The sequence below is a fragment of the Rhinopithecus bieti genome, unplaced genomic scaffold (genome assembly GCF_001698545.2).
Source record: "Rhinopithecus bieti isolate Rb0 unplaced genomic scaffold, ASM169854v2 scaffold_641, whole genome shotgun sequence".
NCBI classification, from domain to species: Eukaryota; Metazoa; Chordata; class Mammalia; order Primates; family Cercopithecidae; genus Rhinopithecus; species Rhinopithecus bieti.
In genome coordinates this window covers 1,479,105-1,505,674 of record NW_016803417.1, presented here as the reverse complement: position 1 = coordinate 1,505,674, position 26,570 = coordinate 1,479,105, and the positions used below count along the sequence as shown (strand labels likewise).

At 44.5% G+C, this 26,570-nt stretch overlaps 1 protein-coding gene across 7 annotated transcripts in view; it reads left to right on the top strand.

The window, feature by feature from the left end:
• The window catches only part of RIN2 (Ras and Rab interactor 2), a 262,198-nt gene that overhangs the window by 125,685 nt on the left and 109,943 nt on the right, over positions 1–26,570 (top strand). For 3 of the 7 annotated variants that reach the window (XM_017883330.1, XM_017883322.1, XM_017883355.1), the window contains exon 3: positions 12,085–12,177. In XM_017883330.1, coding sequence (XP_017738819.1) covers positions 12,121–12,177 — 57 coding nt within the window. In that variant the 5' untranslated portion in view covers positions 12,085–12,120. Of the gene's footprint in view, positions 1–8,735; positions 9,328–11,760; positions 11,875–11,987; positions 12,178–26,570 lie in introns of those variants that run through there. The other 4 variants (XM_017883370.1, XM_017883360.1, XM_017883347.1 and 1 more) reach the window with 4 other exon arrangements.

Genomic DNA, 26,570 nt, shown 5'->3' with positions numbered 1-26,570 from the left:
TTTTTTTTTTTTTTTTTTTTTGAGACAGTGTCTCACTCTGTTACCTAAGCAGGAGTGCAGTTGCATGATTAATGCAGCCTTGACCTTCTAGCCTCAAGCAATTCTTCCACCTCATCCTCCTGAGTGGCTGGGACCACAGATACATGCCACCATGCCCGGCTAATTTTTTGTAGAGATGAGATTTTGCCGTGTTGCTGGGCTCAAGCGATCCTCCTGCCTTGGTCTCCCAAAATGCTGAGATTATAGATGTTAGCTGCCGCACCTAGCTGAAAAAGTCATTCTTTAAAATCCCTCCTCTTCAGCCTAGATGACTTCTTTGTAAAATCCTATGCGCTTACTCATTCAGCAAACATTTACTGAGCACATACGTACCAGGCAGCATGTAAGGTATTAAAGACACTACTGTGAACAAGCAGATGAGATCTCTAATGTCTGGTTCCATAAAGGAAGATCTTTTCTTCTTCTCCTCTTCAACCTCCATAGAAATGGAATCCACTAAGTCTAAAATAACAGACCGAACATGTGGCTTCCTTTAACTATTCCCGATGGCAGCATTTCACTTGGTTAAGATAAGAGCCAGAAATATTTTATGTCCTACTAGTGACAAATAATGTGGTTTCATGGATAAAGCACTGGTTTCAGTCTGGAGATCTAGTTTCTTACTTTTGCTATCTTTTATTACTTAAGTGTATGAAGAATTAAATAAAAGCCACCTCTTCAGAGACCTTGTGGTTTAGAATTGGTGAATTAAATATAGTGGTGACCTGGAATTGGTTCTGTCTGCTCACTAGAGCTGTTTGTTAAATTTTCATGAATTTTCCAAGTCTGTTGATGTCACATTGGTAGCTTGAAACCAGCCATGATGGGAGTATTTACACCACAAAATAGCCAAATGCTAAAACTCGGGGCTTTTATTTCCCAGAAAGCCAGTTGTTAAACATTTTCCTGCACATCACTAAATAAAGGGAAGGGTCAACACCCTAATGGTGAAGGGGAAAGTTTGGAAAGACATCAGCATATTCATGGTCAAAATGAAGGAAAAGAAGCAAATGAGTACGTAAGATTCCAGGCAAGATGTATCCTAGAGGCTAATTTATTATATAGGGATGATGTTCCTCTCTTTTTCCTTCATAGCACTGGTTGTCATAACATTTCGACCCAGAACATTGTATTTTATTGATTTATTTTTAAATAAAGACAGAGCCCCTCACAGGGTTACCCAGGCTGGAGTGCAGTGGTGCAATCTGAGCTCACCGTAGCCTCAATCTCCTGGGCTCAAGAGATCCTCCCTCTTCAGCCTCCCAAGTAGCAGCTGGAGTTACAGGTATGCACCACCACACCGGCCAGTAGACCCAGGACATTTTCATGTAACCATGTGGACTTCGTTTATGTTCTTTACTCCACTGATGACATAGGCTGTTAGTAAACAAAACAAAAAACATTGATAGAATAAACAGTATTATGTTTAGAATTTCAATACTCCATTGCTAGGCCAAAGAATATTCCTCGAGTTTCTGTGGAATTGCTTCTGCTTTCCTTACTGACTGTCTAAGAATTACAGAATCACTAGTATTGTAGCCATTTCATAATGAAATGGGTGAAGATGCACTCAACAGAATTTGTGATAGATCCAAACATGAATTGATGAATTCTATCTTGTTTGTAATTTTGGAAAGTGAAAAAAACTTGGTCTGAGAAAAATGATACTGATAGAAGAAAACCTGATGACAGCTGTCCCTAACTGTGGAAGTCACACTTGTTATGTACTAAAAAGTGACGGAAGCATCAATCTTACAAAATTCGGACATTCCAAATGTAACCCAGAAAATTTGGAACTTCATAGAAATAATGAAAACAGCCAACACCTCACAGGGCAGGAACATTCAACGGTCAAGTTTCATGAAGACAAAAATATTTTGGATCAATCACTTCTCTTTTACAAAGTTTACAAGGAAAGTATTCATTCCTAAAACTATTTTCTATAAAATTAAAATTAACTGAATAGCTATATGAAAAAACAGACTCTCAACCTTCATACCACACACAAAAATTAATTTGAGATGGATCATAGATCTATGCATAAAAGCTAAAACTGATCGGGTGCGGTGGCTCACACCTGTAATCCCAGCACATTGGGAGGCCAAGGCAGGCAGGTCACCTGAGGTCAGGAGTTCAAGACCAGCCTGACCAACAAGGCAAAACCCTGTCTCTACTAAAAATACAAAATTAGCCAGGTATGGTGGTGGGCGCCTGTAATCCCAGCTACTCGGGAGGCTGAGGTAGGAGAATCGTTTGAACTCGGGAGGTGGAGGTTACGGTGAGCTGAGACCACACCACTGCACTCCAGCCTGGGCAACAAGAGTGAAACTCTATCTCAAAAAAATGAAAAAGCTAAAACTATAAAGTTTTTAAAACAAAACATAGAATCCTTAACAGCTTTAAGTTCTTATATTAGAAAAGAAGAAAGATACAAAATTAAAATAGAACTCAGAAAAGTTTTAAGCAATTTAACTGTACTGTTTAAGAGAACGGGCCAATGAGTTAAGATGGTTTGCTCAGGAAAATATGTTCTCCATGAAAATTATTAATATTGGTATAATTCCAATTTAAATATCAGTGTTTGTTAAACATGAAGTTAAAATATCCTTTGAGGTCACAAAGACCAGATATAAATAACAACGTAAAACATTTTACAACAGTCCGTAACTGCCCCACAATCAGAAAAACAGACTTAATTGCATTTCATTCAAGTCAGAAACTTAAAAAGAGAGAGGGGGGAACATAGCAAAGCCTCCACTCACCTTTGCAGGGTGACAGGAGAGATCAAAGTATGGCTCTTGTCCATCTTCCTCATCCCTAAATTGAAGCATCTTCCCTCAGATGGTCTACAGGTCTCCCTCTACTGTATTCATCTAAGAAACCCCGTCAGAGGTGACAGCTGCCAAGTACTGTTCTGGTTTGGTGGGCTTCTTCTTTATCAGTGTGGGCTTTAGTTGATTCTAAGATCTTTGAGGTAAACATCTGATTGGATGATAGTAAACATCTCAAAGTTCTACCTGCCTCTGAGAACTCATGGTGTCCTTCATCCTTCGGATGCTATCCTGGTCAAAATGTATTTGATGGAAGGGAATATAAGTCTACCCAAATGGCTCAAGACTCTTCATTGCACATTTAACCTTCACCACTGCAACACACATCCTGTGGTCCAGTGGTCTCTCATACCTATTCACTCAAGGTATCTGTTCCCCATAAATTGAGCTGTCATATGAGTTTGTAGGAGCCAAGGAGAAATTTCCCCTTCATTTTCTGAAGGCTGGATGAAAGACTGACCGACAAAAGGCAGGTTAAGAGGAGAAATGGCACAAACATTTATTAACATGCCCAAGGGAGAGCTACAGAGTGGTCACTCCCACCCCGCTATGGGGCTCAGAAGCTTATATGCCATCTCGAGGTTACAGAAAGAATGGGTTTTGTATGGTGGCAAAATAGGTGATGGGAGGGGCAGAAGAGGAGGCCTGGCTAGCAAAGGTGGTCTCATCAGGCAGAGGAAACCTCCCAGGTAGCAGCTCTCAGAAAGAAGAGATGGGAAATGGTTCTTTCCCACCTTTGATGGTGCCAGCCTCTCAGTTCATCTTTCCTACATCTGGACAGGGGAGAACCTCAGAGGAAACCTGGCTGCATCCCCAGAAAAGACAGCTTTTTAGCTATTCTTAGATTTCCAACCCTTCTGAATAGCCGTCTTGAAAGATGTCAAAGAAGCATATTTTGGGGTGAAATATTTTAGTTTCCTTCAGTTTCAAATCCAGTTTTCAGGCATAAGCACTTACTCTGTGACTCTTAACTCTAGTCTGGGCCATTGTCCACCCCCAGTCCAATCAGCTGAGCGGAGGGCCGGGCAGAATCACACCTGCTATGGATCGGGCACAGGGGTGAGTCCCTTTCACTCACACAGGGCATCTGAGTGAGGGCATCTGAGTGAGGAAAGCAGGTCCACAGGCCCTGGTCAGCTGGAAGGACCTGCATTTTGCCTGACAGAATCCTCAGAGTGAGCCATCTGGGGCCATGCTGGAAGGATAACTCAGGGTGGCCAGAGAAGCCTGACATCTACATTTGATGTGCAGTGTTCTAATTTTATAAAGTGGGCAACTGCACCCAGTCCTTCACATATTCCTGGATACAGCATCTCCATGCACGCCAGCCTGATTGCCAGCTGCCACCTTTATATGAGGGCTCTCTTTGGCTACTAGAGCCCATTCTACCCACGCAGGGACTTGTTGGAAGTTCCGGTGAACTAAGACCCTCTGGAAGCAGCTCTCAGTCAATGACTCAGGACAGTTGATGAACAAATACCCCAGCTCCCCACTTGCCTCACTTGAGACAATTCAGATGCATGGCTGTCACTGACTCCCAGGGCTCCCCTGAGGGACTAGAGTCCAGCTGCTCACAGTGGTTCCTTGCTTGGTTATGCACCTTGTACTCGTTGCCCTCCCTTCCCTTTGTCACAATCCCATACCCTACAAGTGATACCTGAAGTCACCACTGAGAAACTACCTGGGCATGAATCTCTGTCTTGGGATCTGGAGACAGTTAATTCAAAAACATTTTAAATGCAGGCAGGGCACAATGGTTCACACGTGGTATCCCAGCACTGGGAGGCCAAGGTTGGCAGATCACTTGAGGCCAGGAGTTCAAGAGCAGTCTAGCCAACACGGTGAAACCCTGTCTCTTCTATAAATACAAAAATTAGCCGGACATGGTGGTGCACACCTGTAGTCCCAGCTACCTGGGAGGCTGAGGCACAAGAATCACTTGAACCCAGGAGGTAGAAGTTGCAGTGAGCCAAGATGGTGCCACTGCACTCCAGCCTGGGCAACAGAGCAAGACTCTGTCTCAAAATAAATAAATAAATAAATGAATAAATAAATAAATAAATAAATAAATAAATGCATTACTTAATATATTGTGTCTGCAGTGTGGACTCAATCCGAAAGCTGCCAGATTACAACCTCTAATGAAAAATAATCACCTACATAGACTCTTTTACCATCATAGACAGGGAACCTTGGAAAAGAAAGCTCTAAACTCAAGTGCTAACAGGTTGATGAGTAGACCCTGAGGCAATGCCAGAGTGTGTGGCTTCTTTGTCCATGGGACTCTGTGGATTAAGAGCTGAGTTGGCTTATGACACTTCTGCATTGTATTGTATGAAGTTACTGCACGCGTTTGTTGTGTGACCACTGATCACGTGGAGCTTGTCGCGTGAGGAGGTTTGGAAATATTGTTGACCCTTGAACAACATAGGTTTTCAAACTGCACTAGTCCATGTATACACAAATTTTTTCAATAAACACTTCTGGGGGAGATTTGCACCAATCTGAAAAAACACACAAGTTGTGTAGCCTAGAAATACTGAAAAAATTAAGAAAATGCTAAATATCTTATGAATGCATAACGTATGTGTTAATTGGCTGTTTATGTTATCAGTAAGGCTTCTGATCAATAGTAGGCTCTTTGTAGTTGAGTTTTGGGGAGTTAAAAGTTGTACTCAGATTTTTGACAGCTCAGGGGCTCAGAACCCTTACCCCATCCGTTGTTCAAGGGTCAACTGTATATAGACTTCTCAATGACCTTGCGGGTAGCCAAGGGATAGCTACCCCTCTTTCCATGCTCAGTCATATTCCAAGTGAGTAGAGTCCATCAGCTCTGAGGCCTGGGCCACGGGTGCAGGAGAAGTCATCAGTCAAGAGAGGAATAAGGGATGGCTGCAGGGGTGGGGAAGAAGGATGCTGCAGGAGGCTAATTCTTCAATGGCCCAAGGGGGAAAACGAGGGCATTGGCTAGGAGATGAGAGAAGTTTCCTACTCCATAAAGGGAGGACTTTTTTTTCCCCCTGGTCTCACTCTGTTACCCAAGCTGGAGTGCAGTGGAGCGATAATAGCTCCCAGCACCTTTGACCTCCTGGGCTCAGGCAGTCCTCCTGCTTCAGCTTCCCAAGTAGCTGGGACCCTAGGCACGCACCAACATGCCTGGCTCATGTTTTTATTATTATTTGTAGAGACAGGGTCTCCCTATGTTGCCTGGGCTGATCTTGAACTCCTGACCTCAAGTGATCCTCCCACCTCAGCCTCCCAAAGTGCTGGGATTACAGGCATGAGCCACCATGTCCAGCCAGAAAACGAGGACTTTCTAACCAGCAGAGGAGCCACCTGTTGCCCTCGGGTGGCCACATGCCAGTAGCTACATGGGCACCAGCAGGGCTTCTGTAGTGTGGACATGGTGAGAGTTTCTGAGTTTGTGAACCAGTTTTCCAAGGAAAGAAGGGATGGACTTCCAATGGAATTAGCCCCATTTACAGGCCAGTCCTGTAAGTGGCAGAAATTAGTTTTACCCACCCGGCTCCACAGCACCTTGTCTAAAAAAAAAAAAAAAAAAAAAAAAAAAAAAGGGTTACTCCTCTTAGCAAAATTGAGGCACTGGATATTGTTCCTAATTTCCATTTTCTAAATACTTTTTAATTTTTTATGCGTTAAAGATAGGGTCTCAACTATATTTTCCGGGCCTGGTCCAAAACTCCTGGCCTCAAGCAATCCCTTCTGCCTTTGCCTCCTAAAGTGCTTGGGATTATCGGGATACAGGCATGAGCCACAGCACCCGGCCAACAATAGTTTTTAAATAGGATTAGGACCAGGCGTAGTGGTTTACGCCTGTAATCCCAGCACTTTGGGAAGCCAAAGTGGAAGGATTGCTTGAGGCCAGGAGTTTGAGACCAGCCTGGGCAACATAGGGAGGGAGACCTGGTCTCTACAGAATAAAAATAAAAAGATAAGTTGAATGTGGTGGCATACACTGGTAGTCTCAGCTTTCGGGAGACTGAGGCGGGAGAATCACTTTAGCCCAGGAGGTCGAGGTGCGGTGAGCCATGACTGCAGCAATGCACTCCAGCCTGGGCAACAGAGTGAGATCCTGTCTCAAAAACAATAATTAAAATTAAAATTAAAACACTGTTGCTTAGTAAGGGGGCTGGGAATACAGTTCTTTGCATATGACTTCTTTCTTTCTCATAAATTAGCTTCTCTTTTCAATGAAAAGTTTTCATGACCTTCAAACTTAACATTTTTTTTTTAAATGACTGTTGGGTGAGGGAAAACCTGTGTCAAGCAGTGATCCAAGACACTTTAAAAATTTCTTTTAATTCACATAGTTCGAATTGTCAAGTACGATCCTGGAATAACATTTTTCTGTCCAATGTGTAAAATATTGGGTAACACAAAGATAATTATGGAAATATTCAGAAAACTTCCCTGGACCCAGACACACAGCCACCTCCACTTCCTCCTACCTCTCTTAGAAAAAAACAAAAAGCATTAAAAGGAGAGATGACCTGTCTCCCTGGGAGCTCATTAAGGGACCAGGCAAAAAAGTGAGATACATTACTTAGATTGGGACTTGACCTGACAGGTCCCCTAGGGCGAGTCACTTCTTCCTATTTCGGTCAATTTGACTGTAAAATAATTACAGTAACGAGGTCTTGTTTACTGAGACTGAAGTCAGTGCTGCCTCGCCTCATTCAACAGCTAGAAAGAGAAACTGAAGGTTGTGATTAGAAAGCTTCTGTAGCCAACCTCAGACAGTGCGGATTCGAGAATCCAGGACTTGAGTACACTAAATGTCTTTTAAGTCAGACCTGTGAGTAGTGGAATCCAATATAATTGCTTTTGCTGCTTCTCTTGTGGGTTTGCACTTATAACCTAAAGTAAATAAAATAGGATAAAATAGAAAGCTGGGGTGGGGGCAAGGGGAGAAGAGATTGGGCTGATGTTGGTCAAAGGATACAAACTTTCGGTTCAGAAGGAGGAATAAGTCCAAGAGCTGTATTGTGCAACACGGTGACTGTAGTCAAAACCAATGTATTGCATATTTGAAAATTGCGGCCGGGCGCAGTGGCTCATGCCTATAATCCCAGCACTTTGGGAGGCCGAGGCAGGCAGATCACTTGAGGTCAGGAGTTCAAGACCAGCCTGACCAACATGGTAAAACCCCATATCTACCAAAAAATACAAAAATTAGCCAGGCATGATGGTGCACGCCTGTAATCCTGGCTACTTGGGAGGCTGAGGCAGGAGAATCCCTTGAACCCTGGAGGTGGAAGCTGCAGTGAGCTGAGATCATGCCACTGCACTGCAGCCTGGGCAACAAAGTAAGACCCTGTCCCCACCCCTCCCAAAAGTAAAAAGAAAAGAAAAGAAAATTTTCAAAGAGAGGAGATTTTAAGTGCGCAAGTGCACTCAGGACAAGTAAAAAGCATATGAGTTAATACATATGTTAATTAGCTTCACTTAGCCATTCTGCAGTATGTATACCTATGTATTTCAAGATGTCATGCTGTATACCATAAATATATACAATTTTTACTGGTCAACTAATAAAATAAAATCCTTGACTCAAAATAGGAACGTTACTTTGGACTAAAGAAATTAAGAGAAGAAAAGAGGAGCGGAGGAGATGGGATGGGAAGGGTGGAGAAGGGAGAGTAGAGGTGGGCGGGGAAGGGGCGAGAGGGGAGGGAAGAGGAGGGAACAGTCCTGTCCTTAATGCTTCTCAAGCTCTCTATCTTGCCAAGATCTGGCCTGTGGCCCAGCACAGCAAAAACTGGAAAAGTGCCAGTGACTCAACCCAGTTCCATTGATCAGCGAACTGGAAATCGGGGACTCTGTGTTTCAACTCCAGTCGGCCAGCCCACAGCCAGGGTCCAGGTGGCGGCCTCAGCTCCTGGCCTCAGTGGCTGTCGGTAGAATGGGTTGGAGAACCAGCCTCCAGCGGTCTCACATAGCAAGCAGGCAGCGCAGCCTGGAGCCCAGCCAGGGGACGCAGGAATCCTTTCTGTTTTTTAAGGACAGACTTTGCTTTACCACAGCGGTCGCTCTTGGGGCCACACGGAAAGCCACCACTAAGTTTACTATAAAGTGACAGAGGCTGGTGTCTCTGGGAGAATGAGGAATAGTCACTTCCTGCCTTTGTCCATTAGCGCCGACCAAAGCGACCAGCTCCGTTTACATTCTTTCAGTGGTGTTGTTGAAAAGGCTTGGCAGTTCCCAAATGTTTGCAGTGTCCTTAGTCCTATGAGGGCTGCCTTCTTCTTCTCTTTTTTTTTTTTTTTTTTTTTTTTTTTTTTTTTTTTGCTAGCTTTTAGCTAGTATCTGGAAAGATCTACCAGACGTGTTGGACTCATTTTCTCAAGAATCCACTTTACCCTTCAGGGAAGCCAGGAAAAGAACACGCTTCCAACCGGTACAAGTCTGGAGGAATTTCACAGCCTCTCAAACTACGGTACCTTTTTTGTTTCTTAGTCCAGCCTGTTACTGGGGTGGTTTTAGGAAGAAGCTGCTGGGGTGACATCTGTGGGGAGGCATGGGGAACCTCAGGTGAAAAGAAGTTATTGTTTTAAATTGTATTAAATTGCTGGCAATATTGAGTCAAGGTGTCTAAGGTTATGGTTTGGGGAAGAAAACTATAGCTAACTATAGCTACTATGGAAAGATCTTAAACCAGAACTTCTTTGGGGCCCTTAAGAACTTTTCTTTTTTTTTTGAGACAGAGTGTTACTCTGTCACCTAGGCTGAAGTGCAGTGGTGTGATCATGGCTCACTGTAGCTTCAACCTCCTGGGCTCAAGTGATCCTCCCTCCTGAGTAGCTGGGGCTACAGGAGCATGCCACCACACCCATCTATTTTTTTTTTTTTTTAATTTTTTGTAGAGACAAGGTCTCGCTATGTTGCCCAGACTAGTCTCAAACTCGTGGGTTCAAGTGATTCTCCCACCTTGGCTTCCCAAAATGCTGGTCATGAGCCACTAAGAACTTTATTTTTCTGACCAAGAACTTTATTTTTAAAAATAATAAAAGCTATATACTGTCTGCTTGAACTGTTGGATGGCCCCCAGCATTTAATCCTGTGGGAGGTACGTGCTGCTGCACCTGGTGGTGTGTTCCTGTCACCTGCTCTCATTTCCCTCTTGGAGCAGCTTATGAAGGAGAGATGCCACCTGCATCTTTTGAAATGTGATGGATCTGCCTGCCCTGAGCAGAATCCAAACTGGATGGTGAATTGAGGACTGCTGGAGGTGAAAGTGTGCACATGCAGTTTTCAGGCAGCTAATTAAAATAAACTAGTACACTTCTGGAACTTAAACTGCTCCAATGCTATAGGTAAAATTCCCTGCCTGCCATGGCTCATCAGAAAGAGCTTGTATATGGAAAACTTCAGAAGAGAACAAAGAAACTTAAGTCTGGATGAGGAATGAAGTCTTGGCTGTCTTTTAGCAATTCCTGAACTGCCAGGTGACATCAAATCCCCTGCCGAAAAAAAGTCTGAAATAAAAAGAATTCCAGACATTAGTCCTGGTTTAAAGCAGGGTATGCTTTTTTATTTGTGTGCTTCTGGGTCTAAACAGGTCATGGTTTGCTCCCCAAGGTGACAGTGTGGCTCCATTCCGCCCCTAGTTCTGAGCACGGCACTGTGATTTCTTTCTGGAGTCGCTCCAACCTGTGGCCTTTGCTAATGAGTGATGAACCCCAAACCTGAACTTCTAGAGTCAGCAAATCACACACTGCCTTCTCAGGAGGTTTCTGGAACGTTGGCCTTCATCCCAGCAGGATCACAAGTGGAAAGAAACACAGGAAGACACCGTCGAATCTTTAAAGTGGCCACAGCACGGAGCAATGACACAAAGAGACGATGGTTCTAGAAGGAGGGGTGGGATGCTCTGTGTCATTCTTGTTTTCTAGATGGGATTCCGTGCAGGGGTCATCACAACTCACTGTGAGTGCAAGCAGGGGGCAAATCATGGGGCCGAAAAACAAACCTCTCTGCAAAGATCCTTGCTCACTCACTCATATGCACTTCTCAGCTATAAATTCATGCTTTTCCACTTGTTGAAACATCCCTAAACGTCGCCCTCAATGTCCTGTTTGTGTCGCTGGCTCTCTGCCACTCAGCTAATAATGAAACAGCCTCAGTGAACCTGCAGCAGCAGCTGCCTTAGCTTTGGTGCCTACCCATCCCTGCAGCTGAACCACTTTGAATATTCCTTGATGGTGCAAGAGACAGTCTCACTATTTCCTTCACTGGCCCTCCTCTGTGTCCGTCACGGTTGGCATGAGTTACATCCTGTGCATGTTATGGCGAGAAGGGATGAATGAGGAAAGACAGGGTGGTTTTATACTTGATCCTGGGACAGTCACTGGGTAAGGAAGGGTTTGGGGGTGCTCCCTTTAATGCACAAAGGCCTGAGCCAGGTCAGCTGGCAGAGGTGTGTATATGTTTAACTTAGAACTGAATGTTAAAGGCTTTGTGGCCCAAAGGGAAGAATTATTGGGATCTGATGCCCTAGCAGGGGAAATTCCAAGCCCAAAAAGCCACAGTTGGAATTCAGAACTGTGTGTTACCCTGCCTCTAAGTTTTCCTCTACATTCAACTCCTCTTTTTTGGATGATTATGAAGCTGTTTACATGTTGTCCTCTTCCGTGAAGTGATCCCTATAAACAGTGACAAGATTTTATCCAAATATTTCTGATTTCTAAGGGAAAAATCGAGCAATTACTTCCCAGTGCCCTTCTGTTGACCTTGCCTGGGGGAGAGGCCTGCAGAACTAAGGATGACCTCACCCCCTTCCAGCAGGATTTCCTGGGATGTACAGAACCTCCTTCTTCAGCTGTCCCTCTGTGATCAGCCACAGTCAATCTATAAGCTTTCAGAGCAGATGACGGGCACATCTAATATTGGTTCCATTCACATTTCAGCGTGAGGTCAAACACAAAGTAATCATTATGCTTCCTGGAGTCCCAAGGACCTTCTACGTCAGCGGCAGCGGTGGGAGGTGGGCTGGCGAGGTGGGGCCGTCTAGGAACTGTGCTGGTGGGGACAGGAAATTGGGCTGAAGGGAGATGTAAGGGCTTGGTGAGAAATAAATGGCACTGTGTTGTTGACGGAAAAAGATCTTGGCAGGACTGTTGTTGTGAGTGTTCTGTGGCTTAGAAAGGAATTTCCTACAGGCTGGACTAACCATTAAAAATGTCTCTACCTTCAGGAGTCCCCGGCGTGCAGTGGAGCCCCGCTGGGGGAAATGTCAGCTTGGACCATGGGCGCCCGCGGTCTGGACAAGCGAGGAAGTTTCTTTAAGGTAAAAGGAAGCTTTGATGGGATCCCAAATCGTCGGCTTGCTGCCTTAGCCTGGGAGCTGCAGTGCTCCGTGGAGCTGCTGAGGGAAGTCTGCTCTCTCAGCCAGCGCCGGCTAAGGGAGCTTGCCTGAGCCCGGCCGCTGATTGTTACCAGGGCTTATAACAGGTTGCGGGGTTTGTGATTTAGTGCTTTCATACAGGCAGAGGACTTGGGCACGGAGAGGGGCCGCGCTGCGCAAGACGGATGAGGCTGTCTTTATTTGAGAGCTGCTCAGTTTGTCCTTTTCCAGCTGCAGGGTTTTATGGTGGACGCTGGACTTTGCTTTCCAGTGAATCAGTGCTGTCGTCCATGTGTTCTCTCCTTGGCTTGTTTGTATGAATCACTGAAGGGCTCCAAAACAAAACAAAACAAAACAAAACAGCTTCCTGGGTCTCACCTTAGAATGATGAAATATTATTTTCTGGAATATTTTATCAAACATCCCCAAAGGCTTCTTATGATAACGAGAAAGCATGATTACAACTGTCTAACTCTTCTGTGTTCATGTTGATGTTAATGGGACTAAATTACCTTGTGAGCTTAATGAGATAAGATTTTAAATGGGTGTTTTATGTACTCTGTGTGTGTGTATTTAATGAAGACTTGGTGGTCGCTTCTAATTTACACTTGGGAATCAGTTCCCCTCTTGTGGCTTTTTGCTTTGTTTCCTTTCATTCGCCCTCGAATTAAGGCATCCTGAGTATAGAAAATTTTGAAAATACAGAATTATGTTTAAAAGGTAGAAAATGGAAGTAAAATATGCACTTGAAATCTGGCATAGGCAGGTGTTCCAACACCAGGTCTTGTCCCCAGAGGAGGAAGATGGAGGAGATTTTATTACTGAGGGCAAGTGACTATGTTTAACAATTAACCAACCTTTATGGGATGTTAATAAGTATCTATTAACACTTATTTGTATGTTTCCTGTTTCCAAGAGACCTAAACTGATATATTGTGTCAACTGTTGACTCTACAAAAAAAGTCCATCAGAAGAACCTGCTGATAAAGCAAAGTTCATGAGATTTACTGAAATAAGGAAGAACATCACCAGGACACAGTCTTATTCATGCCTAAGCCAGGGGAGATTAAGAGGCAGATTTATAGGATTTGGGGATCTAGGTCCAAGTCCTTCAAGCTGCATTTTTCAAGGTGGTGAACTAATTTGATTTCAGTGACATCTATGACACAATAGCTTGGGATTGGTGGATACAGCAAGACTAGGATATTGAAGTGGCTCTTGACAAGTAAACCCTTGTTTGATAAGTGAGTTGTTTTCCCAGGTGAACAAAATTGTTTGCCAGGACAAATTATTGTGTAGACATTTCCTGCAGCAAACAGTGAAGTTATTTATTGGTTTACAGCCTTAATTTTCTGGGCAAGAAGATCCTGGAAGAAAGAGTTAAGTTATGTTGACACAGATGGTCTCAATTATCAATCCTAATAGTTAAGCTTTGCAGACAATCTCAATTCTCAAGTGATTTACTCAGTTTTGATCAAACCTGTATAACCTCCACCCACAGGAGGCAGATGAGAGCAAGGAGCGCCTCAAGTCCCCTGTAGATCAAGAGCTAAGCCCACCAGATTGCCCAATTGTCATCCTCCAGGTTCCTGGGTTGCATCTGATGCTGAGATATTTATTTTCCCCTGTTAAGAGGGATGATCCAAAACCTCTCCTTAACCCAAATCACTGTCTAGATCAGCCTAAATATTGGCTAGTCCATAATTACCACCTTATGATGGTCAGGAAGCACAGTGGAGCTGTATCTTACGTAGCAGTTAAATTTTAAAGTCAAGGCAAAAGAAGAAAATGGAGGCCAGCCACGGTGGTTCACGCCTATAATCCCAGCACTTTGGGAGGCCGAGGTGGGCGGATCACTTGAGGTCAGGAGCTTGAGACTAGCCTGGCCAACATGGCGAAACCCTGTCTCTACTAAAATACAAAACTTAGCTGGGTGTGGTGGCCTGCACCTGTAATCCCAGCTACTTAGGAGGCTGAGGCAGGAGAATCGTTTGAACCTGGGAGGCGGAGGTTGCAGTGAGCCAAGATCACACCACTGCACTCCAGCCTGAGTGACAGAGCAAGACTCCATCTATAAACAAACAAACAAAAAGGGCCGGGCGCGGTGGCTCACGCCTGTAATCCCAGCACTTTGGGAGGCCGAGGTGGGCGGATCACTTGAGGTCAGGAGCTTGAGACTAGCCTGGCCAACATGGCGAAACCCTGTCTCTACTAAAAATACAAAACTTAGCTGGGTGTGGTGGCCTGCACCTGTAATCCCAGCTACTTAGGAGGCTGAGGCAGGAGAATCGTTTGAACCTGGGAGGCGGAGGTTGCAGTGAGCCAAGATCACACCACTGCACTCCAGCCTGAGTGACAGAGCAAGACTCCATCTATAAACAAACAAACAAAAAGGGCCGGGCGCGGTGGCTCACGCCTGTAATCCCAGCACTTTGGGAGGCCGAAGTGGGAGGATCACGAGGTCAGGAGATCAAGACCATCCTGGCTAATACGGTGAAACCTCGTCTCTACTAAAAATACAAAAAATTAGCCGGGCGAGGTGGTGGGCGCCTGTAGTCCCAGCTACTTGGGAGGCTGAGGCAGGAGAATGGCGTGAACCCGGAAGGCGGAGCTTGCAGTGAGGCAAGATCGCACCCCTGCACTCCAGCCTGGGCAACAGAGCGAGACTCCATCTCAAAAAAAGAAGAAGAAGAAGAAAATGGAGTACAAAGTTGCCTTTGAACATTTCTTAGGAAGGTGCCCTGTGGGGCCCAGTGTACCACCTATCATCAAGTCCACTGTAGCCAGTTTTTCCTGCAGTTCTAAGAAAATCACATTTGTTTTTATTTGAGTTTTCAGTGGGACAGCAGTTAAGTCATTGACTTGTATTTCTGGGCTATGCTGTAGGAAAGAACCAATCAGGTGAGAGGTGAGAGGCCTGCCTGACCCCGCCAAGGGTGAGATCTGTCATGTAACCTCTCCTGGGTCAAATACCCATGAAAATACTGGCAAAGGCGCCTGCACTATTTAACTTGTCTGTAATTTTGTGTGTTTGGCAGAGTTTAAATTGTTTAATTTATTTAAGTCAGATGCTCCATGTAAATGATATAGTTACTTTATACTTCTTTCTTTCTTGGAACTCCTGGGCTCAGGCAGTCCTCCCACCCTGGCCTCCCAAAGTGCTGGGATTATAGTCCTGAGCCATCACACTCACCTCCTTCCTCTTCCTTCTAGACATGGTTATTCTTTGCTGTGACTATTCCCTGATTAGTCACCAGCATTCACATGTAATTATCTGGGAGGAGTAGTAAACTGCCCTTTGGATATTCAGTGCTGACTCTTTGCAGGTTCATTTGTAACGAGCTGGAGGGGAGTTCCGTGCTGAGATGGGTTGTCACCCAGTGGGCACCTTCTGGGACCCACTGGCCCTGCTCTGAGTCACCATGCTTTATTTCAGTTCTCACCTGTTAAGCACCCATGAGTAGCCAAGCTTTGTACGTGGCCAGGGAGAGAAAAAGCAGAAGCCACCCCTAACCTCAAGGAGCTTTCAGTCTGGTAGCAAATAAAGATATTAATCAAATAATCACAGCACCAGACACATAATTATAAATCGTTTTTTAAAAATGCTTCATGGGAGATGTAAAAGGAATGCTGAGAGTATATAACTAATCTGGGGTTGCAGAGAAATCTTTCCTGAGGAAGCGGCCTTTGACTTGAGAGCTGAGGTTGACATTATACCATTTAGGAAGGTGGTTGGAGCTAAGTTTTGGAGTGACTCTTGATGCTATTACAACGCACTTCTCAGCAGACACCAGTGATGCCCTACAACTGGAGAGGATGCTTTCATAAAGCGTGAGGTTTCCTGGTCACATTCTTGGCTCACAGCTGAATTCCACATGAGTATTATACCTCTCTTGGCTATTAGTGCTCGTGTGACTTTGTGTAAAGCACAGATGATTGGAAGGCAACCATTGGACCTCTTTTTCATAATTGTCCTCCCCATCCAGTTTGTGTTTCTAAACCAGAGTTGCTAACCACTAGTAGCGAGCCTTGATTTGTGGTTTCCCATCTGTCCTGGCTCATGGACATGACTCAGATAGGCTGGAGGACATGAGGTGTGTGGATAACACACAGATTATGTGAGCATTCTGGGATCACTGAGGTGCCCCGTGGTTACTGTGGAATCGCATCCTGGAAGCTCCAGCCACATCCATCCTATGCAGATCAACCCATTTTCCAGTCACTCATAGCACCATTGTTAATTTTCCACAACCATCTGGGAAAAATTGTATCTTCCTGCTCCACAAAACACATGGCATGGCCGGGTGCCATGGCTCACGCCTGTATATTGTAGCATTTTGGGAGGCCAAGGCAGGCAGATCACTTGAGGTCAGGAGTTTGAGACCAGCCTGGACAACGTAGTGAAACCCGGTCTCTACTAAAAATACGAAAACTAGCCAAGTGTGGTGATGGGCACCTGTAATCCCAGCTACTCAGGAGGCTGAGGCAGGAGAATGGCTTGAACCCAGGAGATGGAGGTTGCACTGAGCCAAGATGGTGCCACTGCACTCCAGCCTGGGCAACAGAGCAAGACTATGTCTCAAAAAACAACAAAAACAACAACAAAACACATGGTAGGGGAGAAGGGGTAACACCCTGGACATGGTAGCCAAAGTGACCTGCTTTTAAGTAATAAATGTGAACACCTACTGCTGTCAGATTTCAAAGGTATATTGAACGAAAGAGTTTGTATAAGAAAGATGTCATCTAGGCTGGGAAAGCTATTGGTAGTCTTGAATTAGGGGCAGAGATGCTCAAAGTTATCTTTGATCCCCCCTTTCCCTGAATCCCATAGCTTCCCCAAGCCACCCCCACTCCCCTTACCATCCAGGCTCCCAATGCTGGCAAATCCTCCTCTTTAAATTTTTTTATTTTTATTTTTAAATAACTTCTCTATTTAAAAAAATAGAGATGGGTTCTCTGTGTTGCCCAGGCTGGTCTCAAACTCCTAGCTTCAAGCAATCATCCTGCCTTGGCCTCCCAAAGCCCTGGGATTACAGGCATGAGCCACCACCCCTGGCCCAAATCCTCTTCATTTCTCCAAAGTCCTTGCCTTTCTTTCCTGTCCTATATCCACCTTTCCTGTCCTATATCCACCTTTCCTGTCCTATATCCTGTCCTTGCCCTTCTTTCCTGTCCTATATCCACTTGGCTATTAGTGCTCATGTGACTTTGTGTAAAGCATAAATAATTGGAAGGCAATCATTGGACCTCTTTTTTGTCATTATCCTCCCCATCCAGTTTGGGTTCTCATTCTTTCATTTGGTTCTCATTCTTCCATTGTGGGTATGATAAATGATGCCTATAATCCACCCACACCAACACTGTACATGTTTCTACTGATCCATGTCACCTGCTTGAAGACCCTGGCTCCTTGCTGGCACAGGACCAAGTCTGAACCCTTTACCTTGACATTCAAAGATTTTCAGACTGTGCTTCCACTTTCCCCGAACTCTTCCGCCACCGGTCCTGCCTCTGCAGCATCGTGAGTCTCTCCTGGGGTCCAAACCCACCAATCCCGGCCTCCAGCCTTGCTACCACTCCCTCCGTTACCACTTCCCACCATCAGCCTCCTAATCACCCTTCCAGGCCTTAGACCCACTTTATCCACTGACAACAGAGCTCATACGGGCTGAGCTGGTATCTTCCTTCAGTTTTGTCTGAAGATCAAACTGTAGGAAAAATGTCATGTATGAAGGTCTAGCTGTGGTCTCAATGCAGTGCCAGGAAATAAACTTCAATTCATATATCTGCCATAAGGGATTTGTTCTTTCCTTTTGTCATCATGGCCCTGATCCTGAGAGGGATCCTCTTACAGCAAAGAATGGTGCCAGAAGAGAACCAGTGTGAACTGTCTGGTCAACAGTTATAGTTTCTTACCAGCATACCTTGGGACTTCCTGAGCAAGCCTGCTCTCACCAGCCTCGAGTGTGTAGAGTACCGCCTTTCTAAGTGGCTGCCTTCTAACCTCCCTTGGCCTCTGGGACAGGGTGAGAGTTGTTCTTACTAGACCAAGAAGAAAATGTGTTTTAGCTTACAGGGATCCTACTGTCCCAGGCCTCAAAACCATTCATGCTGCAGAAGTGTCCCTGAACCTAGGTTCACAAACCAACTGGGGTCATTCAAGGGCCCAGCCCAGCAGCAGAGGCCCAACGTGAGAGGCCCTCTTTGGTCATGTCTCACAGGTTGGATAAGAAGGTGCATCATGATTGTGTTTCAGAAACAGAAAACCTGTCATTATATTTCAGAGAATAGCAGAAGAGCTCTCTGACACCACAAAGACTAGAACTGCGACTAGCTTTGAAGAAAACACATTGCTGAAATCTGGCTATACCAAATAGATGGACCAGCAGGTGATGATTCACTGGACCTCAGATGAGTTCCCTTAACTATTGGTCTCTTCTTGGCATTTGAAAAAGTATTCAATTTTCAAAAATTCTGTCTGCCAAGCAAAATTTTTCAGTCATCCAGAACTGATACAACTGCACATCTCAGGCCTCTGGGATTCCCAGCAATGGAGTTTTCAGATTTTTTATTTCCAGATAAGTGGAAATTCATTCATCTGCATGCACAATAACAATGTACTATGGACAGAGATTGCAGAGGCATGAAAAATAATGGATAGAATCAAAAACCACATTTTAGTAATTTCTTTCTTTCTTTCTTTTTTCTTTTTTTTTTTTTTTTTTTTTTTTTTTTTGAGATAAAGTCTTGCTCTGTTGCCCAGGCTGGAGTGCAATGACATGATCTCGACTCACTGCAGCCTCCGGCTCCCAGGTTCAAGCGATTCTCCTGCCTCAGCCTCTTGAGTGACTGGGATTACAGGCATGCGCCACCACAACCAGCTAATTTTTTGTAATTTTAAGAGGGACGGGGTTTCTTCATGTTGACCAGACTGGCCTCTAACTCCTGCTAGTCAGTAATTTCATTGAGCAAATCCTTACATGGGTCTCTGGATGCTCAAAAGCCATGGAGATGAATGTTGCCCCTTGGCCTCCCAGCAGATCCCCTGGACTGTGAGTAGACAGAACGTCACCTGCCCACTGTCCAGTGAGTCCACATCCCCACAGTGTATCAGCCCACAGGTCTGTCAGCACCTGGCAGTGGAAACAGCAGGGTGAGGAGAGATTTAGTCACAGCGATTGGCACAGTGACAATTTACTCGTAATAGTATTGCAAAGTGTGCCTCATACACACTTTGTGTATGTATGTGCCACATACACCTGTATGTGGATGTGTCTTTTGTTTTCCCTAAATAAATTCTTCAAAGACACTGACACCTGCAGCACCACTGTCCCATAGAAAACAATGTAAGCCACAGATGCAATTTTAAGTGATCTAGTTGTCACATTTTAAACTTTAAAAGGAAAACAAGTAGAATTAATTTTAATAATATATTTTACTTGACCTAGTATATCTAAAATATCATCATGTCAACAAATGATAGATACAAAAAAGTATTAATCAGATGTTTTACATTCTTTTTTACCACTTTTATATTGACAAAATTGGTATATATTTATTTTGCATGTTATTTGAAAACATGTATTATTGCATGTCTTTGAAACTGTGTGTATTTTACACTCAGCATGTCTCAATTCAGACCAGCTACATTTTGTTGTTGTTGTTGTTGTTATTGTTTTTGAGACAGAGTCTCTCTCTGTCGCCCAGACTGGAGTACAGTGACACAATCTCTGCTCACTACAACCTCTGCCCCCGGGTTCAGGTGATTCTCCTGCCTCAGCCTCCTGAGTAGCTGGGATTACAGATGAACTGCCACCATGCCCGGCTAACTTGTTTTGTATTTTTAGTAGAGAAGGGGTTCCACCATGTTGGCAGGCTGCTCTTTAACTCCTGACGTCAAGTGGTGTTCCTGCCTCAGCCTCCCAAAGTGCTGGGATTACAGGTGTGAGTCATCACACCCAGCCAGACCAGCTACATTTTTAAGTGTTCAGTATCCACATGTGGCCGGCAGCCGCCAGACTGGACAGCAAAGGTTTAGCTGGTCTAAATCCCTTCCTTTTACAGATGGGGAAACTGAGGCCTAGTTTAGGATACAGCAGGGATGGGAGTCAGACCTGGTCTGACTTGCTCTGTGGCTTCCTGGCCCCACATGACCTCCTGCTTTGGTTCTTCTGTGACTGTCTTCCCCCTTTACCAGCTCCCTCTCCCAGAAAACTCCTTCTGGAGAGGTCATAGGAATGGTGGTTTCTCTCTGCAGGAGCTGTTGGCTTTTTTTTTTTTTTTTTGAGTTGGATTCTCACTCTGTTGCCCCGGCTGGAAGGCTGTGGTATGAACATAGCTCACTGCAGCCTGGAACTCCTGGGCTGAAGCTACCTTCCCCCATCAGCCTCCCAAGGAGCCAGGACTACAGGTGCATACCACCAGCCTGGCAACTTTTATTTTAGTTTTTATAGAGACAGGGTCTCATGTTTTTGCCCAGTCTGGTCTTGAACTCTTGGACTCAAGTGACCCTCGTTCTTCAGCCTCCCAAAGTGCTGGGATTACAGGCATGAGCTTTGGTGCCCAGCCTGTTGGCTATTTTTGGATGCACACACATGCCTCTCACCATTTATTCCAAACATTTCCAGGACTCAAGTCAGTGCCCCAAGGCATGACTTTCTAGGAATGCTATGAGGTTATTAAACAGAAATTCCTCTTCATGTTTTCAAAAAGCAATGGGTTTCATGGTTTCATAAATGGTTTTTCCAGTATATTGTGGCCATTCATTTCTGATGCTAACAGCATATGTCGTTCCAACACATGCTCATCTTCACCAGGGGACTTCGTTGTTTAAAAATCAGGAGTGAAGTAGATTGCCCAGGTTCCCCTCAATGACATATTTCTCTAGGCTTCCTTGTAACTCCAAGTTTCATAATTAGAAGGATACCAAGAAGGAAAATATAGTTTTGAAGGACTATGTGTCAATGTAAAATTTTCAAAAAGTTAAAATATGACTCTCATACAATATAGAATGAACACCTGCCAAAGCTTTATCTCACCCATTTATGAGGAAACCAGTAAATAGTAAAGCTGGTTCAAAAAATGCTTTGACAAGTGATGTATTTGTAGTCAACTTAGAAAGGCAGTCTGTGATAAGTTTGCTGAGTTAAAATTAAAACTGCTAACATCCTACATGACAGTAAAACTAACCTTTAGTGTTCTCCCTTCAGAACAGAAATCTGCAGGCTGGTATATAACCTCACTGTGTCTGGCCTTTTCATTAATAGCACATAAATCAAACACAGATACATTCCTCTAGACAATTAACTAATCCATAGATAAACTTGTTAAATCATGTGCCAGCGTGGCAATGAAAGGACAAACTCAAATAAACAAAAAGGCCCTTTCATCTAGAAGTTTTAAAACCCTCTAATAAACAACTCTGGGGTGAAAGCAGAAATACAAACCGGAATTATGGAAAAAAAAGATACAAAATTATAATCAGAACACTACCTATCAGAATCAATGGTATACATTTAAAGCAGCAATCAGAGGAAAATTCATAGCAATAAACACTTTTTATCAGAAAAAACATGCCCCACCTTTTTAGATCTATTTCAAGTCTTAGTGTTTCTTAATAATTACTGCTGAAATGGTTTATTCCCAGCTACTTCTATTATGCCTCTTCTTTCCTTGTTCCCAAATATCCCTAACCAAGGATTTTTGCCTTAAAAAATCAAATGTCTTCAATGAGGTTGAAGAACTATGAGAAAGCTGGTTCAATGTTTATTGACTTAAATACTGGTAGAGGATTCCTGGGCTCTTTTTCATGGTGTAAAATCCTTACAGTGATGTTCTGGGTGTTGCTTTAATCCCTGAACTCAGATGTGTACATATATATGTCCACTGATCTGAGGTAAATTGGATGGAGAATAATTTCCCAGCATAACAATCTTTCAAATGTCTTTATGGTGGTACGTAGAAAACCATTTCCACAACATAATCTGAACCTATACTATCTATTGCTGTGTAACTAATTACCTCAAATCTTAGTGACTTCAAACAGCAAACATTCATACCTCACAGTTTCTGTGGGTCAGAGATCTGAATGCAGTTTAGCTGAGAGCCTCAAGCTCAAGGTCACTATGAGATTTGGGAGGAGTTGGTGGCCAGGGTCATGGTCTCATCTGAAGGCTTGACCGGTGAGGAATCCACTTACAAACTAATTTGGCAGGTCTCGGTCCATTGTCACATGGTTCTCTCCACGGGGGTGACCTCAGGACATGGCAGATGACTTCCTCACAGGGCAAATTAAATAGAAGGGAGCAAGAGAGATGGAAGTCACAGTCTTGAAGTGGTACCCCATCACTTCTGCTATATTCTATGCATTAGAAGCCAGTCAATAAGTCTAGCCTCAGGAGCAATTACTCAAGTGTGTGAATATCAGGCTGTGGCTTACACTGGGAATATCTTAGAGAGCACAACATAGAAAAACAGCTCCATCACAAACTCAACAACCTGCAGGGCCAAATAGAAATAAAATGAGTGAGTGGGCCTGGTGTCAGACAGGTGGGATTGGTGGGGACTGTAACAAAACTGGAGCATACAAGTCTCTTCTAGAAGGAGAAACTGTTTACTCAGTTCCAACCAATTCTTGTCATGCAAGAATGAATGTGGGTTTTTCGGTTTTTCCAAGTGAGGCCAGAAATCTAGATTTTCATGTAAAATAATCCCAATTTAAAAACTATTCTGACTCAGCGTCATGGCTCATGCCTGTAATCGCAGCACTTTGGGAGGCTGAGGCTGGCGGATCACTTGAGGTCAGGAGTTCAAGAGTAGCCTGGCCAACATGGTGAAATCCTGACTCTACAAAAAATACAAAAACTAGTCAGGCTTGGTGGTGTACGCCTGTAGCCCCAGTTACTCAGGAGGCCAGGCAGGAGAATCACTTGAACCCAGGAGGCAGAGGTTGCAGTGAGCCAAGATTGTGCCACTGCACTCCAGCCTGGGCAACAGAGAGAGACTCTGTCTCAAAAATAAAAACCATTCTAAAGTCAGGTGCAGTGGCTCATACCTGTATTCTCAGCACTTTGGGAAGTCAAGGTGGGAGGATCACTTAAGCCCAGGAATTAGAGACCGCCCTGGTCAACATGGGAAGACCCTATCTCTACTAAATTTAAAAAAAAAAAAAAAAAAGGAAAAGATAAAACAAAAACAGCAACAACAAAGGTGAGGCCGGGTGTGGAGGCTCACGCCTGCAAGCCCAGCACTTTGGAAGGCCGAGGCAGGTGGATCACCTGAGGTGGGAAGTTCCAGACCAGCCTGACCAACATGGATAAACCTCATCTCTACTCAAAGTGCAAAATTAGCCGGGCGCGGTGGCATATGCCTGTAATCCCAGCTACTTGGGAGGCTGAGGCAGGAGAATCGCTTGAACCCAGGAGGTGGAGGTTGCAGTGAGTGGAGATCACACCATTGTACTCTGGCTTGGGCAACAAGAGCTCTGTCTCAAAAAAAAAAAGACATGCGCTTCTTGGATTCCACCCCAGACCTAAAGAATCAGAAACTACAGGATGGGGCCCAGCTCTCTCCTGGTGATTCTGATGCTCACCCAGGTGGGAGAACCACTGCTCCAGACCCTATATTTCAATGAGTGAACGGGACTGTACAAAAAACACAGAAACGTCTTCATTCTCAACCTGGCTTCATATCCTTCTCTGGAAAATGGAATGATACCACCTTACCAGCTAGATTGTAACTATCTGTTGGTTCAGATACAGTATTTTGATGATTTCAATCAATAACTCTGCAAGCCTTGGTTTTATTACCGGCGTCTTTTTCTGTCTGCTTTCCCCCACTCCCGTCCCTGCATTTTATTTGCTTTCACAAAAGCATCTGCACACAGATACACGGGTGGAGATCCTCAGAGGCAGGGTGACTCAGCCAAACAGAACCCTGCAACATGCGCTGGCAAAAGTGCCCCACCCAGTGTCGAACACCTGACTTTGTCATTTATCCATGGGTGCTAGCACAATCAATGTGCTAAGATTCAGGGGTGACTCTTCCCCCCGCCAACTAAATCCTGGGGAAAATGAACACTCAAACTCCATTGTTGGTATACACTGCCATTAGCCAAAGGAACAAACGATCAAATGGAAAAAACAGACACTTTGTTGTTTGACATTTAGGTAAAATCAACTATTTTGGTGCCACTCCCTAGGCACAACCCAGCCTTCTTCCCTATTCAATTACTTTGTACTATTTATGTTTAATCTAATAAACAGGTCAGATACGGTGGCCCAAGCCTATAATCCCAGCTCTTTGGGAGGCCAAGACGGGAGGTTCACTTGAGGTCAGGAGACCAGCCTGGCCAACGTGGTGAAACACGGTCTCTACTAAAGATACAAAAATTAGCTGGGTGTGATGCAGGCACCTGTAATCCCAGCTGCTCAGGAGGCTGAGGCAGGAGAATCACTTGAACCCGAGAGGTGGAGGTTGTGATGAGCCAAGACTGCACCACTGCACTCCAGCATGGGCGACAGAACGAGACTCCATCTCACAAAAAAAAAAAGAAAGAAAAAAATTGAACTAACGCTGTTCCAGGCATTGTTCTAAACACTTTAAAATCATTAACTTATTTAATCCTTACAATATTATTATCCCCCTTTTGCAGTTAAGAAAACTGAGGCATGAAGAACTTGCCCAGGGTCACACAGTTTGTGAAGTATGTGGTGGCTCCATGGAGACTGTGTGTAAACTTGGGAGGAATTTCATAGAGACAGGACCCAGCACTCATTGGACTCCTCCGACTCTACTTGGGGCCTTGAGATGCTGACTCTGTGCCTCAGCTGGCTCAGAAATTAGACACAGGCAGTCTCTCCTCCCACCACCTTCCATGGAGTGGTCCCTGGGCTGGATGCCAGTGAGCTGAGCCTCTCTGAATTTTCCCACTGCACCTGTCCCTCACCTCTGTCCTTTGCTGGCCACCCACCACTACCCCTTTCCGATGGCCATCTCTGAGTTTCCTATAGCAAAAACTGGGGATGATTCTTCTCAAAGGCCACCAGGAAGACATCCTTCCTCAAACTTAGGTTTCTGAGCTTGTGCAGACAGAATGTCCACTAGCAGAGGCATCGGAGGTTCTCAGTCGGAGGGAGCTGGGGGAGCTCATTAAAGGGTTTCTGCTTGCGCTGGATAATTATAAGGAAGGTGGGGTTGCAGATCTAGCAAATAAAATATACAGGGCACCAGCGAAACTTGAATTCCAGATATGGCATGAGTATATCCTATGCAATATTTAGCACATACTTATACTCAAAAACTTTATTCATTGTTTATCTAAAATTTAAATTTAATTTAGCATCCTGTATTTTCTTGGGTAACTCTAAAGGAGGGCTAGGATGTTGTCAGGAATGAGGGTAATTTGTTGCTAAGCGTAGCCAGATAATGGTCTTTATCTGGAAGGGGAGGAAATAAAGGGAGCTTGAGGTTTCATTGGTGAAGGACCAGCCAGCACTCATGTGTGTCGAAAGAGGGGGCCATTTCATTGTTTTTGTGGTTTCAGCATCCTAGTTTCTGTTCTGTCATTTCAGACCTGTTCCCTAGTGGCCTTGAATAATTGGTGTTTATATTCTGTGTGTGTTGTTTATGTTCTGTTGGGAGCATGCCAGGGGCATTTCTTCCTTTCTCATTCCACTTCCAGATTCTAGGCTTGTTTCGGGGTTTCAAAAAGACGCAGGTCACTTGGGGTTCTGTTCCGGTACAGCTGGTTCCATCTTGACCAGTGGTTCTCTGGAAATATTTTTGGTTGCCACCACTGGGGTGGGGGTGCTACTGGTCTCAGTAGGCAGAGGACAGAGGTGCTGCCAAACTTCCTCCAATGACCAGGACAGCCCCCACAACAAAGAATTATCTAGCCCCAAATTCTAACAAGGCTGAGGTTGAGAAATCCTGGTCTGTACCGTAAATTAGGAAATAACATTTTTTTTTTTTTTTTTTTGAGGTTTCTCTAACTATCTCTGAATCAGGCTTTTCAGAAGGAAAGGAAAGGAAAGGAAAGGAAGAAGACTGTGATCATGTATTTAGCACCCAGTGTCCTGCATGCTCCTTGAGGACAGAGAGAGTGTCTTACTGAATTTGTATTACCTGGGCTGAGCTCAATACCTGGCCAGTAATTGCAGGTGTTCAACAAATATGCTGGATGGGCCGGGCACTGTGGCTCACGCCTGTAATCCCAGCACTTTAGGAGGCCAAGGCAGGTAGATCACTTGAGGTCAGGAGTTCGAGACCAGCCTGGTCAATACGATGAAATCTCGTCTCTACTAAAATACAAAATTAGCCAGGTGTGGTGGCGC